This window comes from Elgaria multicarinata, chromosome 2, assembly GCF_023053635.1.
Source record: "Elgaria multicarinata webbii isolate HBS135686 ecotype San Diego chromosome 2, rElgMul1.1.pri, whole genome shotgun sequence".
Classification (NCBI taxonomy): domain Eukaryota; kingdom Metazoa; phylum Chordata; class Lepidosauria; order Squamata; family Anguidae; genus Elgaria; species Elgaria multicarinata.
Window position 1 is genome coordinate 50,035,559 of NC_086172.1, and position 19,902 is coordinate 50,055,460.

The following is a 19,902-nucleotide window of genomic DNA, read 5'->3' on the forward strand; positions in this document are numbered from 1 at the left end:
ATGCTAACTATAAAACAATTTCTAAGATTCCAGAATTGTGTGAAGGGGTGAAAATCAAACCATGTTCTAACTATGTAGAATGTAATGTATGCAGTGAAACCAAGTGTCATAAGTCAAACATTCCAAAACATAGTGAGAGAACAACAAAAAGAATTTTTGAATTAATACATGCAGATCTTGCAGGTCCTTTTGAGACAAGTCAAGGAGGAAACAGATTTTTCTTGTCTATTGTTGATGATTACAGTAGATTTGGATTTGTGTATGTGTTAAAACAGAAGAGTGAAACTTTTGGAAAGTTTAAAGCCTTTGTTAAGTGGAGTAAAAATAGATTTAAAGAACCTATAGCTAATCTAAGAACGGACCGGGGAGGTGAATTTCTTAGCAACCAATTTAAAAAATTCCTCAGTGATGAGGGTATACAACATGACCTTACTGCTCCATATTCACCATTTCAAAATGGAGTTGCAGAAAGGAAAAACAGAACCTTGCAGAACATGTTAAGAGCTCTATTGAAAGAGTCAGGATTGTCTAACCTGTTCTGGGCAGAAGCTTTGTCCACCTCAAATTATTTGTTAAACAGGCTTTACCACTCTGTACATGAAAAAACCCCATATGAAATGTTTTACAAAAGAAAACCTAGAGTGTCACATATAAGGGTTTTTGGAAGTAAATGTTTTGCTCATGTTCAGAAAGAAAACAGACCAGGAAAGCTAGCTCAAAGAGGTTTGGAATGTAAACTGTTGGGATATGATACACAAACAAAAGGCTATCGTTTGTGGTCTCCATATCACAAAAGTGTAATTGTGAGCAGAGATGTAGTTTTTCATGAACAAATGCAGGAAACAAAACAGTATGTAAGTTTGCCTGTAGAACAGAAAGCTGTAGAAACAGAAGAAATTCCTGAACAATCTCAGCAAGAGAGGGAGGGGGAAGAAACTGTAGAGGAGGAAACTATGCCTGTAACTATGCCAAGACGATCAGAAAGGGAACGCAAAGCTCCAATTCGTTACTCAGATGAATACCAAAGCAAACAGGTTTCTCATAGAGCTTTACTAATAGCCTATGAACCTACTTCATTTGAGGAAATTCAGGAAATGGAACCTACAGAAGCTCAGGGCTGGCATGAAGCAATGTCAGAGGAAATCAGAGCAATGGAAAAAAATGAAACGTGGGAGCTAGTACCTTTACCTGAAGGTCGTAAAGCCATTACCTGTAAATGGGTATTCAAAGTAAAACAAAATGAGACAGGACAGGTGGAACGTTCAATGGTAAAACACAAAGAGATGTTTTAAAGCTGGGTCTCAGATTGTAACACAATTTAAACAACATGCGCAAGAGGAGGACTGTTAAGTATATGAAAAGAAATACTTGCTTAGTCATTAAAATTGTGTGTGTATGGCTATCTCAGGGTTAAACAGAGAAAGTCTATCTGTGGGCAATTATCTTGAGATAGAGGCTGTTCTGGGAACCTTGCCAAGATTCTAAGTTAGCCTCATCACAGCTGTATGTAATGTAGATAAGAATTGTGTAGATCTGTATATAGTTTCTCACTTGTGTAAAATGGAACTGATCACTGCTTACTGATCACTGCTCTATGATCACTGCTCTCTGTGTATGCCTCAGTGTGCTGATCTGAACTGAACTGCACAGAAGCCTGAAGGAAATAAACCAGCTCTGCTGTGTAAGACCTGCGTGATGTGTGTTTGTTTCTGAGCACAAACAGAGTTCCAGAAGGAGAAAAGTTCTGGCAATAACCCAACAGAAAGTGCCAGTGAAATTCTAATTTTCCCAAAGCAGATAAACCATGAGTACAGAATGGAGAATATGATATGTAGAGATGACTGTGGGATTGTGGAAAACTAATGACGAACAACTTAGGGCCACCTACTTTTTTTGTTTAGAGTAGCCCTTCCCCAAAGGTGCCCTCCAAAGGTGTTGGACTACAACTCCTATCATTGCAAGTCAGTATATCTCGTGATAAAAGATGATAAAAATGAGGTACACAGGAGTCTCATACCCACTCCCATTTAATCTCTGGGAAGCCTGACTTTTATTTTATTTCTTATTACTATAAAGAGAAGGAACAATTCCTTTTTCTTGAAAAGATGCTTTTCATTAGAAATGCTGCATGTAATCTATTAATTGATCAACTCTAATTAATTGACTATTTCTGTAACTGGGTGACACCCCTAATTTGTATTTAACTTCCAATAGGCTATAAATTATCAAAAGAATTGGATGCATTTCAAGCCAATACAGTACAACCCATCTGGCAGCTAAGAGAAGACTTAAGGTTCAGACTGTTGGAAATGCAGACCAACAGCGAATGTCCGGAATATAAATTTAATCCAGATGCAGTGTTAGAAGAGGTTAGTAATTCAGTAGACTCCCCCACCCCATTTATTTAGTGTGATTAACATGCTTATTATTGTACTTTAGACACACTTTTCCCCTTATACTCCATGTAATCAGTGTATCCAAGTTCAGCCCCCATGTACAACAGGATGCTGGACTTTTGGTCTTCCCTAGCAGACCTCTTCTTACATTCTTCCTACCTCTGTTAATTTCCCTAGCCCAGGCCTGTTGTCGGACAACAGCTCCCTGACCATCAACCATGCTGGCTGGCTTGTTTGTTGTTTATTAAAATGTTTGTTAACAAAATGATTATTACAATGTTTAATCCTTTAGAAGAAGCATCCATATGGAAAATAAATGGATAACTGGTGGTTGTGTTAACATATTAAGTAACTTGTCTTAGATGATGATGATGATGATAACAATAATAATATATTTATTTCTTATCCGCCTCTCCCTCTGGACCGAGGCGGGGAACAACATTAAATATAATATAATACATAAAACTAGTTAAAAGAGCATATAAAACTAATACAATATTAAAATAACAATCACAACATCTTAAAATTCTTAGATTTAGAATTTATCTGGGTAGGCTTTCCGGAAAAAAATAGTCTTTATGGCTGTCTTAAACTCTGAGAGAGTATTAAGCTGACGAATCTCCTCTGGTAGGCCATTCCACAGTCTGAGGGCAGCAGAAGAAAAGGTCCTCTGGGTAACAGTTGTCAGCCTAGTTGTGGCTGACTAGAGTAAACCCTTCCCAGAGGACCCTGAGTGTGCTGGGTGGATTGTGCGGGAGAAGGTGATCCCAAGGTAATCTGGACACAAACCATGTAGGGCTTTAAAGGTAATATCCAACACTTTTATACTTCGCCTGGAAACAAATTGGCAGCCAGTGAAGTGATTTTAAAGTTGGTGTAATATGGTCACCCCTAGGTGTAGACTAGGCACAAAGGTAGCCCTATGTACAGCACATTGCAGAAGTTGAGCCTCGAAGTTACCAGTGCGTACACTACCGTTTTTAAGTCTTCTAACTCTAGGAAGGGGCGCAGCTGGCGTATCAGCCGAATCACTCCAGTTACTAGCTCCATCAGAACTGCACAGTGTCGAAAGGGATGTGCTTTCCCATTTGTCTTGCTATGCAGATAGGAATGCACACCTGCTCTCTTGGAGCCACAATATGCATCTGGTTTCATGCAGTCCATGACTTGGTGTTTGCAGAATAAACTGCTTACTTAACTTTCTGGTTTTTGAGAGGTGTTGCCTAATCTGAGTTTTTGCTTTTTTTAATTTTGCTTTAATTTGATGGTGTTTTAGATTTAGAGTTTACTATTCTTTAGGGCTTCCCCCTCCCTCCCCACGTTGTAACAGTCGGATGAAAATCTTAATGATTTAAAAATTATCCAGAGAGTTTATTTCTTACGCTTGAGAGAGGCATTGACTTCCCGCATCATTTTGACATTTTGTGTGCTGCTTCTTTGTATCTCTGCTGACTACTAGAACAAAGCTAAGTGCCTTCAGGCCATCCTGCATAGGTGTTGAGGGACTGATGACCTCACACATGGAATTAAATATCATATCCAGAGGGCTCTATTCGATATATACATGTTTTATCTTTCTATTTCTCTCTCATTTTCTCCCAATGCTATTCACTTGTGGGAGAAGAAACTGTAGCAGTTGCTCAGGAGGTTTATGGTCTCTTAGGACCCCTCAGGCACAAATAAATTGTTCCACCTATGTCAGACTAACTTGGCGAATAGAATTGTGCCATTGGAGAGAGCCAGTGTGGTGTAGTATTGGACTAGGACTGTGGAGACTAGGTTAAAATCCTCTCTCAGCCATGAACTCACTGGATCACCTTGGGCAAATCACTCTCTTTCAGCCTGACCTACTTCATACAGTTGTTGTGAAAAAGAGGGGACTTTTTATGCTACCTTGAGTGCTTTGAAAGGAAGGGAATGAATAACAATGAATAACAATGGAATGAATGGTGTTCAACATTAAAAATTATATTTCATAAAATCAGGTAGAATTTGTGAAGAAACAACAGAAAATAATTTTGGAAAAGCTTCAGCTTGAGAAAGTGGTTTTGGAACAAGAGATTGAAGAATTCACAGATGAAGTAAGTACATTTCCTTGTTTTTAATTAAATTAACAAGAACAAGAACTGTTCATATTAAACCAGTGACCTCTGATGTTATTTTAGGCATTGGCATGTTCTTTAAAAGAGAGGACTGCACTCTTTCATGAGATTCCGCCACAGTTATTGGCCTTGGAATGCCCATATCCTGATCTGAAAGCTTCGGTGTTTACGGAATTTCATAAACTTGCAGATGCATATTGGCAGAAGTTCCAAGAGATTGATCAAGACTTAAAAGTCATATTGAGGTAACAGAATCTGATGTCGTGTTTCTTTAAGGGATAGGCAACATGTTTTGGTATTGGAGTCTTCTGATATTGCAGTTGCATTTACCAGGGGAAAAATAGTTCTCTTTTGTTGAGCACAATGCATAGTTGACTCTCTGCCCAGCTCTATGGGATTAGATAGTCAGCAACTGTTTGCACAGCTGAAAGAACTGTCTCTTTCTGAAATGGGTTGTCTGAAATAATAAGCAAAATGTTCAAGGGGGTTAAATCACCAGAATCATGATCTGTTGTGAACATCTTCATATTTTATATGAATATAATGCTTTAAGTGTGTGTGTGTGTGTGTGTGTGTGTGTGTGTGTGTGTGTTGTAATTACACTCATTCATACAGCAATTAAATTTTTACATGGAAAAATCTGGAACAATTGCTCACACAGCTGCTAAGCCCCCTAACTTTGTACAAAGTACAGATGTCTCAGTTTTTATGAACTCCTGTTCATATGGTAATTGATAGGTATGATGGAAACCTTATCTGGTGGGGTCCCTTTAGCTGCTGTAGCAGATTCAAAGATTTGGGCCACCATAGCTCAAATGGCATTTTATGTTACATGAATAGGGACATCACAAAACCATCCTATTCTGTCTCATTCATCATTTCTGTTGTCCCAGCCCCCTATTTTGTGGTTACAAATCTGAATTGCTTGTGCAGTTTTATGATGACATTGTAGAATCATAACTGCTACCGTGGGCTTTTGGGTGCTAGCCATTGCTAATCCTTGAACTGATTTTAAATAAAACTTTCCATTTTCAAATTCGGCCTTTCCCAACCAGGTAACCTCTGCAGCAATAGGCCATGCTGGTTGGAATTATGGGAGTTCCAGTCCAACAGATCTGGAGGGTACCTATTTGAGAAAGACTGTCCTAATTCAGATATTTCCCAAGCAAGCATGCATACTAATTGGTGGTTGTAATAATTAAAACATTGGTCTGCAATTCAATAGACCCTGTTTACTACTTAAAAAGCATAATCCAAAACATCTTGTCATACAACCCACGTGCTTTTTCTGTTCCATATCTGTTAAGAAAAGGGGGCAATTAAGGACATCAAGTATTTCTGTGTGGCTGGATCTGTATACATGCAGGGATACTAGACAAGAGCACCTACTTGAAGGCTAACAGTGCAATTCTATGCCTGTCTATTCCAAAGTAAGCACCATTGAGTTTAGTGGGATTTACTCTCAGATAAGTGTGTATAAGATTGTAGTATAAGTGTCTAGAACATTCCAGTCTTTTTTCATTGGTTGACAGTCTAAATATTCAATGTGTACTATAGTAAATGCAATATACATGACGTCTTCTGTCAGAGTCATAATGCTTGACCTCAGAAGTCACATTTTTGTCACTGATTTGTTCTTTTACATAACCAGGCTTTAGCAAACCATAGTTTGTTGGAGGAAGATGAGCTCATTGATCTCATTTGTAATTCTGGTTAGTAGGCAGTGCTTAATCCACAGTCTCCTGGTTCAGATGTCACTGTAAAAGGTCATTTAAGAAAGTAAGAAACTGAGCATGTGTGAGGAGTAGGGAAGGAACATTCAAGCACATCATTCGTTCTCACTGCAATGAACCATGGTTTGTTGGTGCAACCCTATTATATAGGAACTTGGCCAATATATGTGTTAGGGTAGGGGTGGGGAACATGTGGCCCTTCAGATGTTGTTAGATGACAACTCCCATTAATCCTAGCCAACATAACCAATGGGAGTTCCAGTCCTACAACATCTGGAAAGCTACACATTTCCCATTCCTTGACTAGTGTCATCTTATTTCATAATAAGAGACTATGGGTGTGAATACTGTGGGAGGATCCACGCTACTAAGTTCCTTAAGTGTTGCTGAAGCATTGCTCTTCCACAATAATCCAGAAGTTTAATTATTGTTCTGGTTCCTCGCCACACTTAATAAAATATGATTTCCACATTAGCATTGTGTAATGCCTGCCCCCATGGCAGAGGCAAAAATTCAGCCTTATGGTGAAAGCCTAAAAATGTTTACTCAGGACTAGGTCTCCTTCAGTGCCATGGGACTTACTCCCTGAAAAGGGTGCTAGGATTGCTGTCATAAAACAAGAGTAACAGCCCATAGCTGTATTTCTGTGCAGAAATGAACATGAAGGGGGAAATGACTGTGTCTCCCGCTCTGGAAGGAAAGACGAGGAAAGGGGGCAGGCTGAGCTTCTACCGTTCAGTGTTCTGGCCATGGGTGCTTGAACTAGGCTGAACAAAGACTGTCATGAAGCTAGCGAAGGGTAAGTTCCTGGGTTGAGTGAGGGACTTCTTGCTGCTTTCACCAACCCCAGATGGAAGACATAGACCAAACCCTCAAAATGGTCCCCAGCCACAACTCTCTACCCAGCCAAGCAACGCCCTTCCATGCCCTCATCGCATTGCAACCAAGAAAGAGGAAGTCATCAGGCAGAAGTGGTGAGCTTTTCAAAGATACAGTATTCCTGAAAGAGCTTTCTTAGTGTGTTGCCTGACCACACTGCACAGGCTAGCAATGCAATTGTGTTCAAGCTAAGAAAAATAGCCACAAATGAGATCTGAAAAAAGATGGGAGGGCAACTTGGGAAAACATGGATATACAATGAGCCAGGATCAACATCATCTGGATACTGTGTAAAAAGTGCACGAATGAAAGAAGGCATTTCTTAATACTCAACATTCCTATTTTTATTCACCCCAATACACACTCTATTGTGTAGTTGACCATCATGTCTGGTAGTTAACTGAAAAGTAGGTTGTTTGAGAGTATCCCTTGTCATGATGGTTGTCTACTCATCTACCACTGGCTGTGTCATAGGAAGGGTGCATGCAAGCATAACAGTCCAGGTTCAGTCTCTGCCACCTTCAGTTATACAGGTCTCAGTGTAGCAGAAGCGGAAGGAATTCCTGTCTGAAAACTTGTAGAGCTGCTGCAGGTCAGAGTAGACACACTGGGCTATGTGGACTAATGGTCTGAGGAGCCTTCATATATTCAACCACTTTGTGGGCTCTTACAGCCCTTTTCTACCCTCTCTTATTCTCCCAGGCTTCCCTACAAATGAATTCTTGGTTGCATCACATTGAGTTTTGGATGAACAACTGCACACTGGTGGCTGCTGCAACAGCATTGCAGAGGGTGGAGCCACATCCCATAAACAGAACAGGGGGACATATTATCCCCTTTGCAAGTGCTGGCATCATTGGCTTTGTTTGCACATGACATAATCCATGGTATGGGTTGTTGAGTTATCATGTTGTGTGAACCCAGCCATGAGAACCTATGGTTTGTTGTTGGGTTGTGAACTCTGGGTTGTTTAAATCATGGGTTGTCATTATGTGTGAACCCAAGACCATGAATGGTTCATGGGTTCTTTCGGCAGGCTATAGAGGCAGTGGGTAAGAGTGGTCATGCCAGTGTTCATGCTGCAAAGGCATTTGGGATACAAGGGAGGGAGTAGGAAAAGGAGAAGGGAAACAAAACAATGAAGGGATTCAGGAAACAAACTGTGGTTTGTTCAATCATTTGCAAGACAAACCCTGGATAAAGTGACAAACCATAATTATTTAACTATGGTTTAAATAAACTAAGGATTAGTGTTACATGTGAACCAGGTCACTGTGTCACTTCCTGTGTGCTGCTGTTGGTACGTCGTGGAACAGAGAACTGAGCTGTGAATATCCCCAGAAAAAAATCAGCTGTAGTTTTAATGTAAAAATGACAGTATTCTAAAAGAATATGGTTGGGTTTTACTGCTGTTGAAGTTAAATCCAATTACCGGGAGGAATACTGCTGAGAGAAAAGAAATATATTCTGGGAACATGGGAAAGCACCATTTCAAGTGCTGGTAAACAGACAATGGTGAACAGTCAGTGGTCCACACATTTCCAGGAGCTGAGGAGAAAGGATGAGAAATGCCAGACACAAGATAACAGCTTTGCTTCATGTTTCCTATACGCCTTAAGCCTATAATGTTAAACTTTCCCCTGCTGAAAAATGTATTCTGTGCCTAAGTTGACCTCAAAGCATACATAATGTAAAAGCCAGAATAAACCAGTAGCTTTAAAAATCTTAGGAACTAGGAAGCTGTACAAAATTCTCCTTGCAAAAGCTGCTCCAGATGATGTCCAATCTGACATGGAGTTCTTATGTAGACATTTTAAATTATAGTGATAAACATCCTGTGCTGTTACTCCAACATGAAAAACCAATTCCAAATATAGTGAAAAGATTTTTTCAAAAGTATTAGTTTCTTGAAGTAAATAATAAAAAAAATGGACCACTAAGTTTGGGGTCCCATAATAGATTTATTTCTAAAGGAATCTACTTACAGTGCAATACTGTGTGTGTTTAGTTAGAAGTAAGTTCCACTGTGTTCAGTTAGGCTTACTCCCCAGTACGTGTATTTAGGACCACAGCCTCTGTTTATATAGAGGAAGTTCCTCTGAGATCAACGGGATATAGTTCAAAGTAAATAGGATGGCACTGTCAGCCCCTTTGTAGAGGCTTTGCACTGATGTCAGTACAATAAAAATGATAAACAAGTAGTTTGTAGTGCTAAAGGGTATAATATCCTGCTTAGAGTTGATTGTGTGCACTTGTAAAAAGAAAAGCTATTCCAAACATAAAAAGCACCAGGTATGTAGTGGAAAAGCCACTCAACTGTGACTTCATTGGGATTTTTAAAAGATCCAAATGGAACCCAAACAGTGAAAACAAGAGCAGACAGAGGAGCTTTCAAGAACAGGCCGAATGCAGAAATGCAAACACACGTAATTTTCACTGCTGCTGGTAATATGCAAACCAGTCCTCCTTGGGAGCAGTAGGAGCTCTTTTGTGGTCAGAATGAGGAAATCAAATGGTGCGTGTGACTGGCTGTGTTCAGAAGACACCTTAAACTATGACTTTAACCACGGTGTCTAACTCAAAAAGCCTTATTCACCGTGGTTAAAGCCATGGTTTAAAGTGTCTTCTGAACATGGCCCGGCTTTCTGGCTTAACCACTGTAGTTAAAGCTGTGGTTTAAGGTGACTTCTGAACGGGGCCACTAAGACCTGGCATGTAAAAAGAAAAAATGCTTCTTGTAATTCATATGCCGCACTAGTTCAGGCCCAAGACATTTTGATACCCTTAGACAGAAAGTGTAATTGGTGCTCCCACAGTGTTTAGAGTGTAGGACTGGGAGTCAGGAGATCTGGGGTTTGGTCCCCACTTAGCCATGGAAGCCCACTGGGTGACTTTGGGCCAATCACAGACTGTCAGCCCAACTATCTCACAGGGTTGTTGTAGTGAGGATAAAATGGAGAGGAGGAGGAGGAGGACTATGTATGCTGCCTTGTGTTCGTTGGTGAAAAACGGCAGGATATAAATGAAATAAACAAATACATAAATAATACAATAAACAGAATAATAACTCCATTGCATTGAACAAGCAGATAGGATTGGATCCAAACATGCCGTTCTGTGAATGGAAGAGCTCTTTCCACCTATGGAAGGGACTCTGATTCAGCAGAAGCTCTGGTTGAAGGTAGTTATTTTTGTTCATTTCCCCTTCCTCCGGAAGCCTCCTGTGCTAGTTGAAATTCCACTCCAGAGGGTTCAGGGGATGCTGCAGATCAGTATGGAAGATGGCCCCGGGGGCTGTGGAAGGAAAGGAGTACTGGTGAAATTACCTACTAACCTTTTCTCCAGCAGAGCAGAACTCTTCTCATGGAAAGCCTAGTTCCAACTCTTCACATTTACAGCTCAATTCTTGAATGGAAAGTCGTATACAAATATTGTAAATAAATAAAATAGATAAAAGTAAATGTAAGTAACAGTGCAGAACTTTTCCTTCCAGATAGGAAAGTTAAGGGAGGCTAGTTGTCAAATGTATAATTTAGATGGATCCCTTTCTGGATTACACACACACACACACACACACACACACACACAAGGGTGCTGGGAATGTGACTATTTTCCTATGCTTAACAATTTTCTGGAAGAGCGCTAAGCAGCCCTAACCATTCTTGCCATGGGTTTCCCAAACCCGAAAAGCCCATGGCAAATGCCTCGCACCAAGTTTTTTCATGGCAGGGTTTTGGTCATAGCGGGGCGATCGGATGTGGTTCAGCAGACCAATAGGGTAAGACTGTACATTTTGCAGTATGCGACCAACTATGCTCTTGAAGTCAACTTTTTTATATATAGCAACTAGTTTCCAGTTACTGGAGACATCCCAATTCTGAAAAATTGTAATAATAAGTAATCAGACATCACTTACTGCAATGATGTTTCAGAGTGATGGTGTCTCAATATTTAAACCGACTATTTCCAAACTGTTCTTGGCTTTCCTAAAGCACATTGAATTCAGGGGGTGTATCAAGGAATTCTCCTGTACCAGCTCAGTAACTAGATGTTTCTGATGAAACAATCAGCTATGACATAGTTGACATATGGGAAAGCTGACATCTCAGTCGGAGTTATTGTTGTAGCTTGTCTGGCTGCAAATTCAGTGAAACGGTGCATCAAATTTACATTGTCCTACCTATTATAGAGGGTAGCAGGGGATTACAGTATTGGGAGGGTCACTTCCCTTAGGAGGTTTTTATGTTCTTTAGAGGGTGTAAAGCCAGGGATTAGCTTGGGGTAAATCTGATTCAGAGGAAATGTAAAGCAGCTGCCTGAGGGTGTTTGTGTATAGGCGCACTGCCAAGTTTCAGTTCTGAAACCAAATAATGGTGGTACATGTTCCCCCCCCCAGTGGAAAAATGATCGCTATGTTGTTAAGTAGGTGCCAAGTTTAATATTTGAAACACATTTCTGGCGTGGTGGAGTTTTGGTTAACTCCTAATGTTTACATGGATCATATTCTTTTAAGGTAGCATTTTCTCATTTAGACTTTTAATGGGGAAAAACATGGTTCAGGATGTCTGTGGTACATAAAAACAAAATCATTCCTTAAAAAAACATGGATTTGCGAAAGCAGCCTTCCCCAACCTGGTATCCTGAAGATGTGTGGGACTAAAAATCCCGTCATCCCCAGACAGCATGGGCAATAGCTATGCTGGCTGGGGGTTGTGGGAGTTGTAGTCCAACACATCTGGAGGGCACCAGGTTGGGGAAGGCTGCTTTAAAGATTAATATGTTGATGCAGGGGGCATTTTTTCCACATCTTTGTATGACCGAGGTAGGTTTATATATATATTTTGTTGTGGGGAGATCTTGTTCTTCATCCAAGGAGCTGAAGATCATGTGTTAGACTCAAAGTAACGCTGTGAGGTTACATGGAAAGATAACTTCCTAAAGGTTACCAAATAAGTAGAAGGGAAGAACTGCATGTATCTTGACAAAAGTGTGCCCCACAAAATGTGTTTGCTGAGATAACAAAGGATCAAAGGAGCAATTTGAAAGGGAAAATCAGTGGCGGGAGAAGTGTGTCTGCCTCTGTGTGTGTGTGTGTGTGTGTGTGTATGTGTATAGGTATAGGCCAGTATCCAATGCTGCCCATCCATAAGCACGGCTCACCACTCCTTCTGGTCTGCGAGCAGCCAGCCCCGCCAATATTTTTCTGTAAACTTTGGCCGCCACTTGAAGAACTGAGATTTCACGTTTCCTGAGGAAAGCCCTAAAACAAGCAAAAATGCTAGTTCCTGGATTGGAGTCACGTTGGTGGAGCTCCTTATGTGTGCTGGCGGGGCTACCACATTCCTGAAGCAAGCGATTCCTCATTTCAGGTTGCCCTTGCAAGGACTAAAGATCCATTCTGCAAGTGGTCGGTGCTGTTTGTGGATGGGAGGCAGCAGGGGTGGCCGCGTGTGTGTGCTCTTCATTGGATACTGCCCAATAATAGTGTACATTAGTGTGCTGTGCATGCGTGCTTAATGATCTCTCCTGACTATTCCCAGTGCTCCGTCTCAAACCATTTCTAGGCTAGCTTTCTCCCTGATGTGCTAGCACAGATTTCTTGAAGTGGTGGAATATTCAAGCTTGTGACCTGCCCTTTCGAGTGTGCTCCCTTGGAGGACTGTACCAATGGCCCTCTTCTGATCATTTGAGTTGGCACTCCGTGTCTGCAATGCATGTTTACTGCAGTTTTGATATGGTTTGGATCCTGTGTTCTCTAGGGTTTAGCATTTACACAAATATGCAATTGTTTATTGCCTACTGTGTCACAAAGATACTGTATCACATCACATGGAGTCTTGATAAATGCAATATGGTACATGGAAACCTTTTGAAATGATGTAAAGGAATTTTTTTTTTGGGGGGGAAGTAAAGTGTAAGGGATTGAACTGAAAGAAAGGGTTGCTTTTCATGAGCACTTCTGCAGGCTGTGAAAAGCATGCATGTGATTTGTTGGTGTGCCAGAAAGCAAGGGGACAAAAGTGTTCCTTAAGTCTGGCTGTTTCATCGTCGTTTGAAACTTAACATGGCAAAGACTGAATTGCTTGTTTTTCCTCCTAAACCTTCTCCTCACCTCTCATTCTCTCTTACTGTCAACGATGTCACGCTTACTCCGGTCAAGGAAGCTCGTAGTCTTGGCTTTATATTTGACTCCTCGCTCTCCTTTACTCCTCACATCGAGGCAGTAGCTAAATCCTGTCGTTTCTTCCTGTATAATATTGCCAGGATTCGACCATTTTTGTCTGTCTCTTCTGCCAAGACTCTCGTTCACGCACTGGTTATCTCTCGGTTGGACTACTGCAACCTTCTTCTCTCTGGCCTTCCTTTGTCTCACATCAGTCCGCTGGTCTCTGTCCACCACTCTGCCGCTAAGATCATCTTCTTGGCCCGCCGCTCTGACCATGTCACTCCACTTCTGAAATCTCTTCATTGGCTTCCAATTCACTCCAGAATCCAATATAAACTTCTCCTGCTGACCTTCAAAGCTCTTCACGGTCTAGCTCCTGCCTATCTCTCCTCTCTCATCTCACACTATCGCCCCGCTCGTGCTCTCCGCTCCTCTGATGCCATGCTTCTCGGCTGCCCAAGGACCTCCACTTCCCTTACTCGGCTTCGTCCTTTTTCTTCTGCTGCCCCTTACGCCTGGAACGCTCTTCCAGAACACTTGAGAACTACAAACTCAATCACTGCTTTTAAAACTCAGCTAAAAACTTTTCTTTTCCCTATAGCCTTCAAATATTGAGTTTGTTCTGACTCTATACTGTTAGCTTCACCCTACCCAGTGCCTGTTTACACTTCCCTGTGCCTGTTTGCATTCTCCTTCCCTCTTTATTGTTTACTACAACTTATTAGATTGTAAGCCTATGCGGCAGGGTCTTGCTATTTACTGTATTATCTGTACAGCACCATGTACATTGATGGTGCTATATAAATAAATAATAATAATAAATAATAATAATAATGACGCTACGTAAGTCATTCAGATTTGACTACATGAGGTCATTATAGAGTACAAATGAAGCCAATTTGGAGCAAGGGCAGTGCTTCTTTTGAGATCCCTAATTGCTGAACCAACAGTAGAGAAGTGGATTAGGAATATGAACACCCATGAAATTAAATAGGAAAAGTATGTTTAAGGGGTTTGGGGAAGGAGGGGGAACATTTGGCCCTCCAAGTGCTACTTTTATCCCAAACATGTTCATAGATGTTCATAAGTGAACATTCAGTCCAGCCCTAGTACACACTTTATTACAGCTGCCTTGCAGAGTTGTTGTTTATACTCCTTAGACACCTTTCTCTAAAAAAGATTCAGTGTATCTTACAGCAGGGGTTAAAACATACGAAGAGAACAATTTAAAGTACCTAAAACAATTAAAATGCCAAGACCTGATAAAACTCAAATTAAGAAACCCCATCATATATCATATGCCTAGAAAGTAGAGGAAAGTCTTAATGTCATGCCAAAAAGATTGCAATGTTGTCAGAGTTGCTTGGAAATGGGTGCTATTGATTGCAGCCAGGATACTTTCAGTGCAAGCCTAGACCCATTTTCCTATGAATAAGTCCCATTGAACTCAGTGGCATATACTTCTGAGTAAACATGTGTAAGATTGCACTCTTAAGCATTCCGACCAGTCCTGATGTTTCGAAGGCTTTAATCTTTATTGCACATAGTAGAAATAGGTTCTACTGAAATAAAACCGATCTTTCTTCTGTGCAAAATATGTTTCAGGCTGATACACTAGTTATTGAACTGTATGAGACACCTTCAGAACAAATGAGGAAGATAATGATCACCAGTCTGTTTGTCAGAAGATTATAAAAGTAAACCTTTTTGTAATTAATTAATTTTTCCAAAAACTGGCGCTAGTTCTTCTGTGATGTGAGCCCAGTGCATTCCTGGAAAACGCATGCTATAGCTATTTAACTTTAGTACAATCACTTCAGGTTTTCAAATAATTACCAGGGAAACAAGTACCAATGCATTCCAGATTTCACAGTGTGTTCACACAAACCATACCGTATCTTATTTTTTAAACCAAAAAATCATTATAAATGTTGGAAGGTGAATCCAGTACTGTGGACTAGTTAGATATAGTGATGTCTGAAGGAAAGGGAAGAAATCACAGACTTCAGTTGAACATTGACATTCCTCCTGTCAATCCTCAAGTGGAAGTAAATTCTGTAGGTTTCTGTAGGTCTTAAAGTGTCTGAGATGGCCTGAAATATTATCTTCTCAAGTGGAATATGGGCCCCACTCCAACACAGTTAACACTAGAGCAGTATTTTACTTTAGATCACAGATATTGAGAAAATAATTAGCAATCTCCAGCACTCAATAGACTATTTGAAATAGAAAACCTCTAAAACCAATGAGGTCTACAAAGGCTTGGCAGTGGTTTCAGATTCATGTTTTCTTAAAAAATAATAATAATAAAATACGGACCCAAATTACATTTCAGCGTTGGCACTAAATCTGTTCCCAATTAATACTGTCACTTGATATATTAAAATGTAATTAAAGAAACTGTCACGATGCTCTATGCACTTTATGTGTACGAAGTTACATTGCTTTCTGGTGGTTTGATTTGAAAAGAAACCCCTTTAAACTATATCACTTTCTTTTTAGAGAGCCATTAGGCCTGCCCTTTTAGTTTAATGTGTTCAGTTTTAAAGTGCAAATATTTGAAAGCTGTCATAGCAGAACACGTCTTTCTTTTTAACTTATATTGTTAAATGTAAGCTTAATGTACTGACTATTTTTAAAAAGTTGTGCGCCTTACAATTGTATTTGTTCAATTTTTAATTCCTTTACTTTATTTTTATTGAAAAATAGAAATTAGTCCTAACACTATATCACTACATGACATTCAAAGTTAACAAAGCATTATACATAACCTTCTATTTGTTTGTAAGCATCTCTTTTTTAAAGAAATTTGTACATAAAATGCATGCAATTGGGACATCAGTACTAGTGTCCATGTCATTCCGAACATGGAGCCAGACATGTCACTCAATGTGGGTTGCTGCTTAAAATGGCAGCACTGTGTCATGTTCTCCTTCCTCTTCCTAGTTATTAAATCTAGTTACCTATGCCTTGACATCATTGCGTCATGCATTTCTCCACCCCTGCTTTTCCATCATTTGCTGTTAGTTGCTGGGGCAGGGGAATGCCATAGTAAGTTGGGGAAAGAGACCTCACGCCAGGCTGCTGTCTAATGTCATGTCTTTTTCCTCCTGGCACATGACATTATAGTTATAAGAAGTCTTCAGTTCCACTCTCTCTTGACATGTACATATAAAATGCATGCTTATTTATATTGCCTCAAGATCATGCTGCCAGCCTTGCTTCAGTCAGGTGCCTCGTTGGCCCTGTTCAGAAGACCCCTTAAACCACAGCTTTAACCACGGTGAATAATGCTTTTTGCCTTACGATTGGTAAAGCCGTGGTTTAAGGGGTCTTCTGAACAGGATCCTACTGTTCCACTTATTTAAAAGCCTTTAGAGAAACACAGAGTTAAGGCACAATCCTATGCATGCTTAGCCTTTTTTCTGTCTAAACATACTTAGCTGGTTTTCTTAGTAGGCAAGCACCTTGCTCTCTCTTCCTTAGCTCCTTTGTGTTCCTTATGTGGCCTACCTGTGGGTTTGTCCCTTGTATTCTTTCTGTTCAGGTATGCTCTCAGTTCCTTAGGTAATGGTACTTCTTTTTTCAGATGTTCAGTACCATATATTATGCCAGTCCATTTAAGAAGTTGCATCATATCGAGTCAAACCATTGGTCCGAATAGTGCAGTGTCATCTACACCGGGGTAGGCATCTTGGTGCCTTTCAGATATTTGGGATTACAACGTCCATCAGTCCCAGCTGGCCTGGCCAGTGTTCCAGAATTATGGGAGCTGTAGTCTAAAACATCTGGAGGGCAACAGGTTGCCTACTCCTGGTCCACATGGACTAGCGGTGGCTCTCCAGGGTTTCAGATGGGGGTCTTTCCCAGCAATCCCTGGAGACTGAACCAGGGTCCTTCGGCATGTAAAGTATGTGCTCTACTTCCTGGCCACAGTCCTTGTCCATTTATCTAAGTCTTATATGCCTCTCTGTCCTGCTGTTGAAGGCAGGGCTCTGTTTGTGTATGGAGTTCTGGCTCTATTCCTGAAAATATTCTTGGCCTCTGCAGGAACTCTGGTTTTAGTCTGCCTCTGGATGGATTATATTTTGTTGTCTTGAGGCTGGCCCTGGCCCATGGCCCCTTTCATTTGGTCTCTGTTGTCTGTGTCTGTTTAATACTTTGTGAAGAAAATTCATCTGGGGAAAAGGGAGCTGGGCTAAGTGTCTGCCTTTGATGGCCCCGTTAACAAACCAGGATCTCTCTTTTTATTATTAAGAGGCTGCTCTGCTGGTCTCACCTTTGTGTTCTAATTGACTAACTCTTTTCATGGCCTCCAACCTTTCCCATTCTCCAGCATTTCATTTGATGCTTCTCAAAAATCCAGACATGTCCTCTCCAAGACTGCATCGCTTTTATAAAACAGAAGAGCAAAAAGCCACAACTGCATCTTTATATTGTTCCTCAGTAGCAAACACACAGCAGACAGCTGTGCAGAGTGCCAGGATCTATGGGGTGTCAGCAGCAATGAGTTGCCAAACCCTTACAAAGGGAAAGCTGTGCATCTTCTCAACAATGATGCACTCATAAGGTCACAGACAGAGAAGTGCGATGAATGCTGGAAAGGGGAAGGAGGGTGACACGTTCTTTTTTTAATGGAATCTGCCGGAGAAGAATTGGCATTTTACTCATTAAACTAATGCCATGGCCATAGGCTGTGAGGACATACCTCTCGATATAAAGTTATAGTAAATGTTCTTGTATTGTGTCTGAGCATATTCTTATACTTAAAATAAAATTGGGAAATGGTTTGTTCCTTAATCCCTTTGCTGGACCCATAATGAAGATCAGCTTTTCCCTTGCCCTTCTTTTTACCTTTTTTGTTCCTGGAAGAAAACCAACTTTCAAAAATCCTGATTTGAAATCAAAAGCTTGGTAGAAAGCACCCTGAGATAGCAATATTCCTAGGGATATTTGTTTTTAATTTATATTACATCATTCTCTTGTGATGTACTACAGCACTGTGAATATCAAGGGCACTGGTGTATGTTCTGTATAAAGTTAATGCTGTTGCACATATTCCTTTTTCCAAATTCAATACCTGACAAATGCACATGAATTTAGAGGATTTTGAACAATGATAATTGCATATTGCAGAGCTTATTCTGGGATATCCTGCTAATTGCCATAAAGCTGACAACATTATCTTTACTTTTGTTGTCAATTCTCAATAAGCCTTTTTGGATATCTGATGTTCGGTTATGAAAAAGACACCAAAATGCGATAAACCTCTATTCCTTGAAACACTTTATTTCGCTTCCTGAAAAGTGGCCAAAGATGGACATTGAACTACGTTATAAGGGGTCAGTTTGGACACAACATTAACCTATGGTTTAGCTTTATGTACATAAGTCTGTAGGAGTCTTGGGCTTTGATGATCCCCACTTCTCTCTCCTGCTCTGGTGCAGCCACAAGAAGGAGATCGGAAGTTTTTGCTTCTACTTTTAAATTTACTGAGAGGTCCCTGTTAAGTTTGAACTCTGGTGAATTGGTTAGTTTAAACAAGCCCAAGATCAAACCATGCTTTATAATCCTGGTTTATTTACTAACCATAGTTTAAACTAAGTTTGAGTTTTGATGTAACAGGGAAACCTGGTTAGTGGAAGCAAAAATTTCCACTCTCTTTGCAGTGGTGCCAGAGGAGAAGGGAGGAACACACAAGCCCGAGGCCCATTCACTTAATCTGAAAAGACCCATTGATGAGGAGAGCAATTAAGGGCAAATGAAGGAAAGTAACTTATAATAATCACTGGATACTTGTTCCCTATTAGTATCCACATAATGTGCTCATGCTGTCATTGCTTTTATTAACCTGTGGCATGGGTTGTTTGCCTAAATATATAAAAAGGACCTATATTTCTTAGCTGCTACTTCCCAGAAATGTAACAAAAGTTCAAGTACGTACAATGAAAAATTCAGTTCAATGGATTTATACAACTTGTACACTGTTTTGGCAACCCTCCCATTATAATTGCTTTCATATGACCATGTCTTTTCTCTTACTTTATGTTTAATCTGAATACTGTCTTCACATCTTTATCCTTCTGTTTCATACCACTTTAGGCTGCACACTTGCCTGAAAATAAGCCCCCTTGAACACAGCAAAAGTTCTGAATAAACCTGCATAGGATTGGCTGAATGTCTTGTATGCTGGGGCTGGATATGCAGTCCTCCATTTGTGCCTACATTAATTTTCCAGCCAATAAACTTTTTTCTTCCCATAAAAGCTATTCCAGTTTCTATAAATCTAGGATGGGAAAATTCTGGAGGTTGCAGGGTGGGGCGGGGAGGCACTTTGCTTCCCCAGCCCCTCCAAGGGCTGCCACCTGCAGGCACTGACTTTGCTGGCTAAAATTGGTGAAGTGATGGTGGCAACAAAGCAGCTTACGCTGTACAGCACCATGTACATTGATGGTGCTATATAAATAAATAAATAAATAAATAAATAAAAATAATAATAATAATTTTGCCTTAAAGCAAGGTGTGCAGGGAGCACACACCTTGTTTGGAAGCAAAATTGTGCTCCTGGAGGCTTCTGGGAGCATGATTCTGCTTCCAAATAATGTGCATAGAATCATACAATAGCA

At 40.4% G+C, this 19,902-nt stretch overlaps 1 protein-coding gene across 2 annotated transcripts in view; it reads left to right on the top strand.

Annotated features, from left to right (window-relative positions):
• The window catches only part of CCDC148 (coiled-coil domain containing 148), a 97,741-nt gene that overhangs the window by 16,154 nt on the left and 61,685 nt on the right, over positions 1–19,902 (top strand). For both annotated transcript variants that reach the window (XM_063118620.1, XM_063118621.1), the window contains 3 exons: positions 2,215–2,369; positions 4,382–4,477; positions 4,562–4,743. In XM_063118620.1, the coding sequence (XP_062974690.1) occupies positions 2,215–2,369; positions 4,382–4,477; positions 4,562–4,743 (433 nt within the window). The remainder of the gene's footprint in view (positions 1–2,214; positions 2,370–4,381; positions 4,478–4,561; positions 4,744–19,902) is intronic.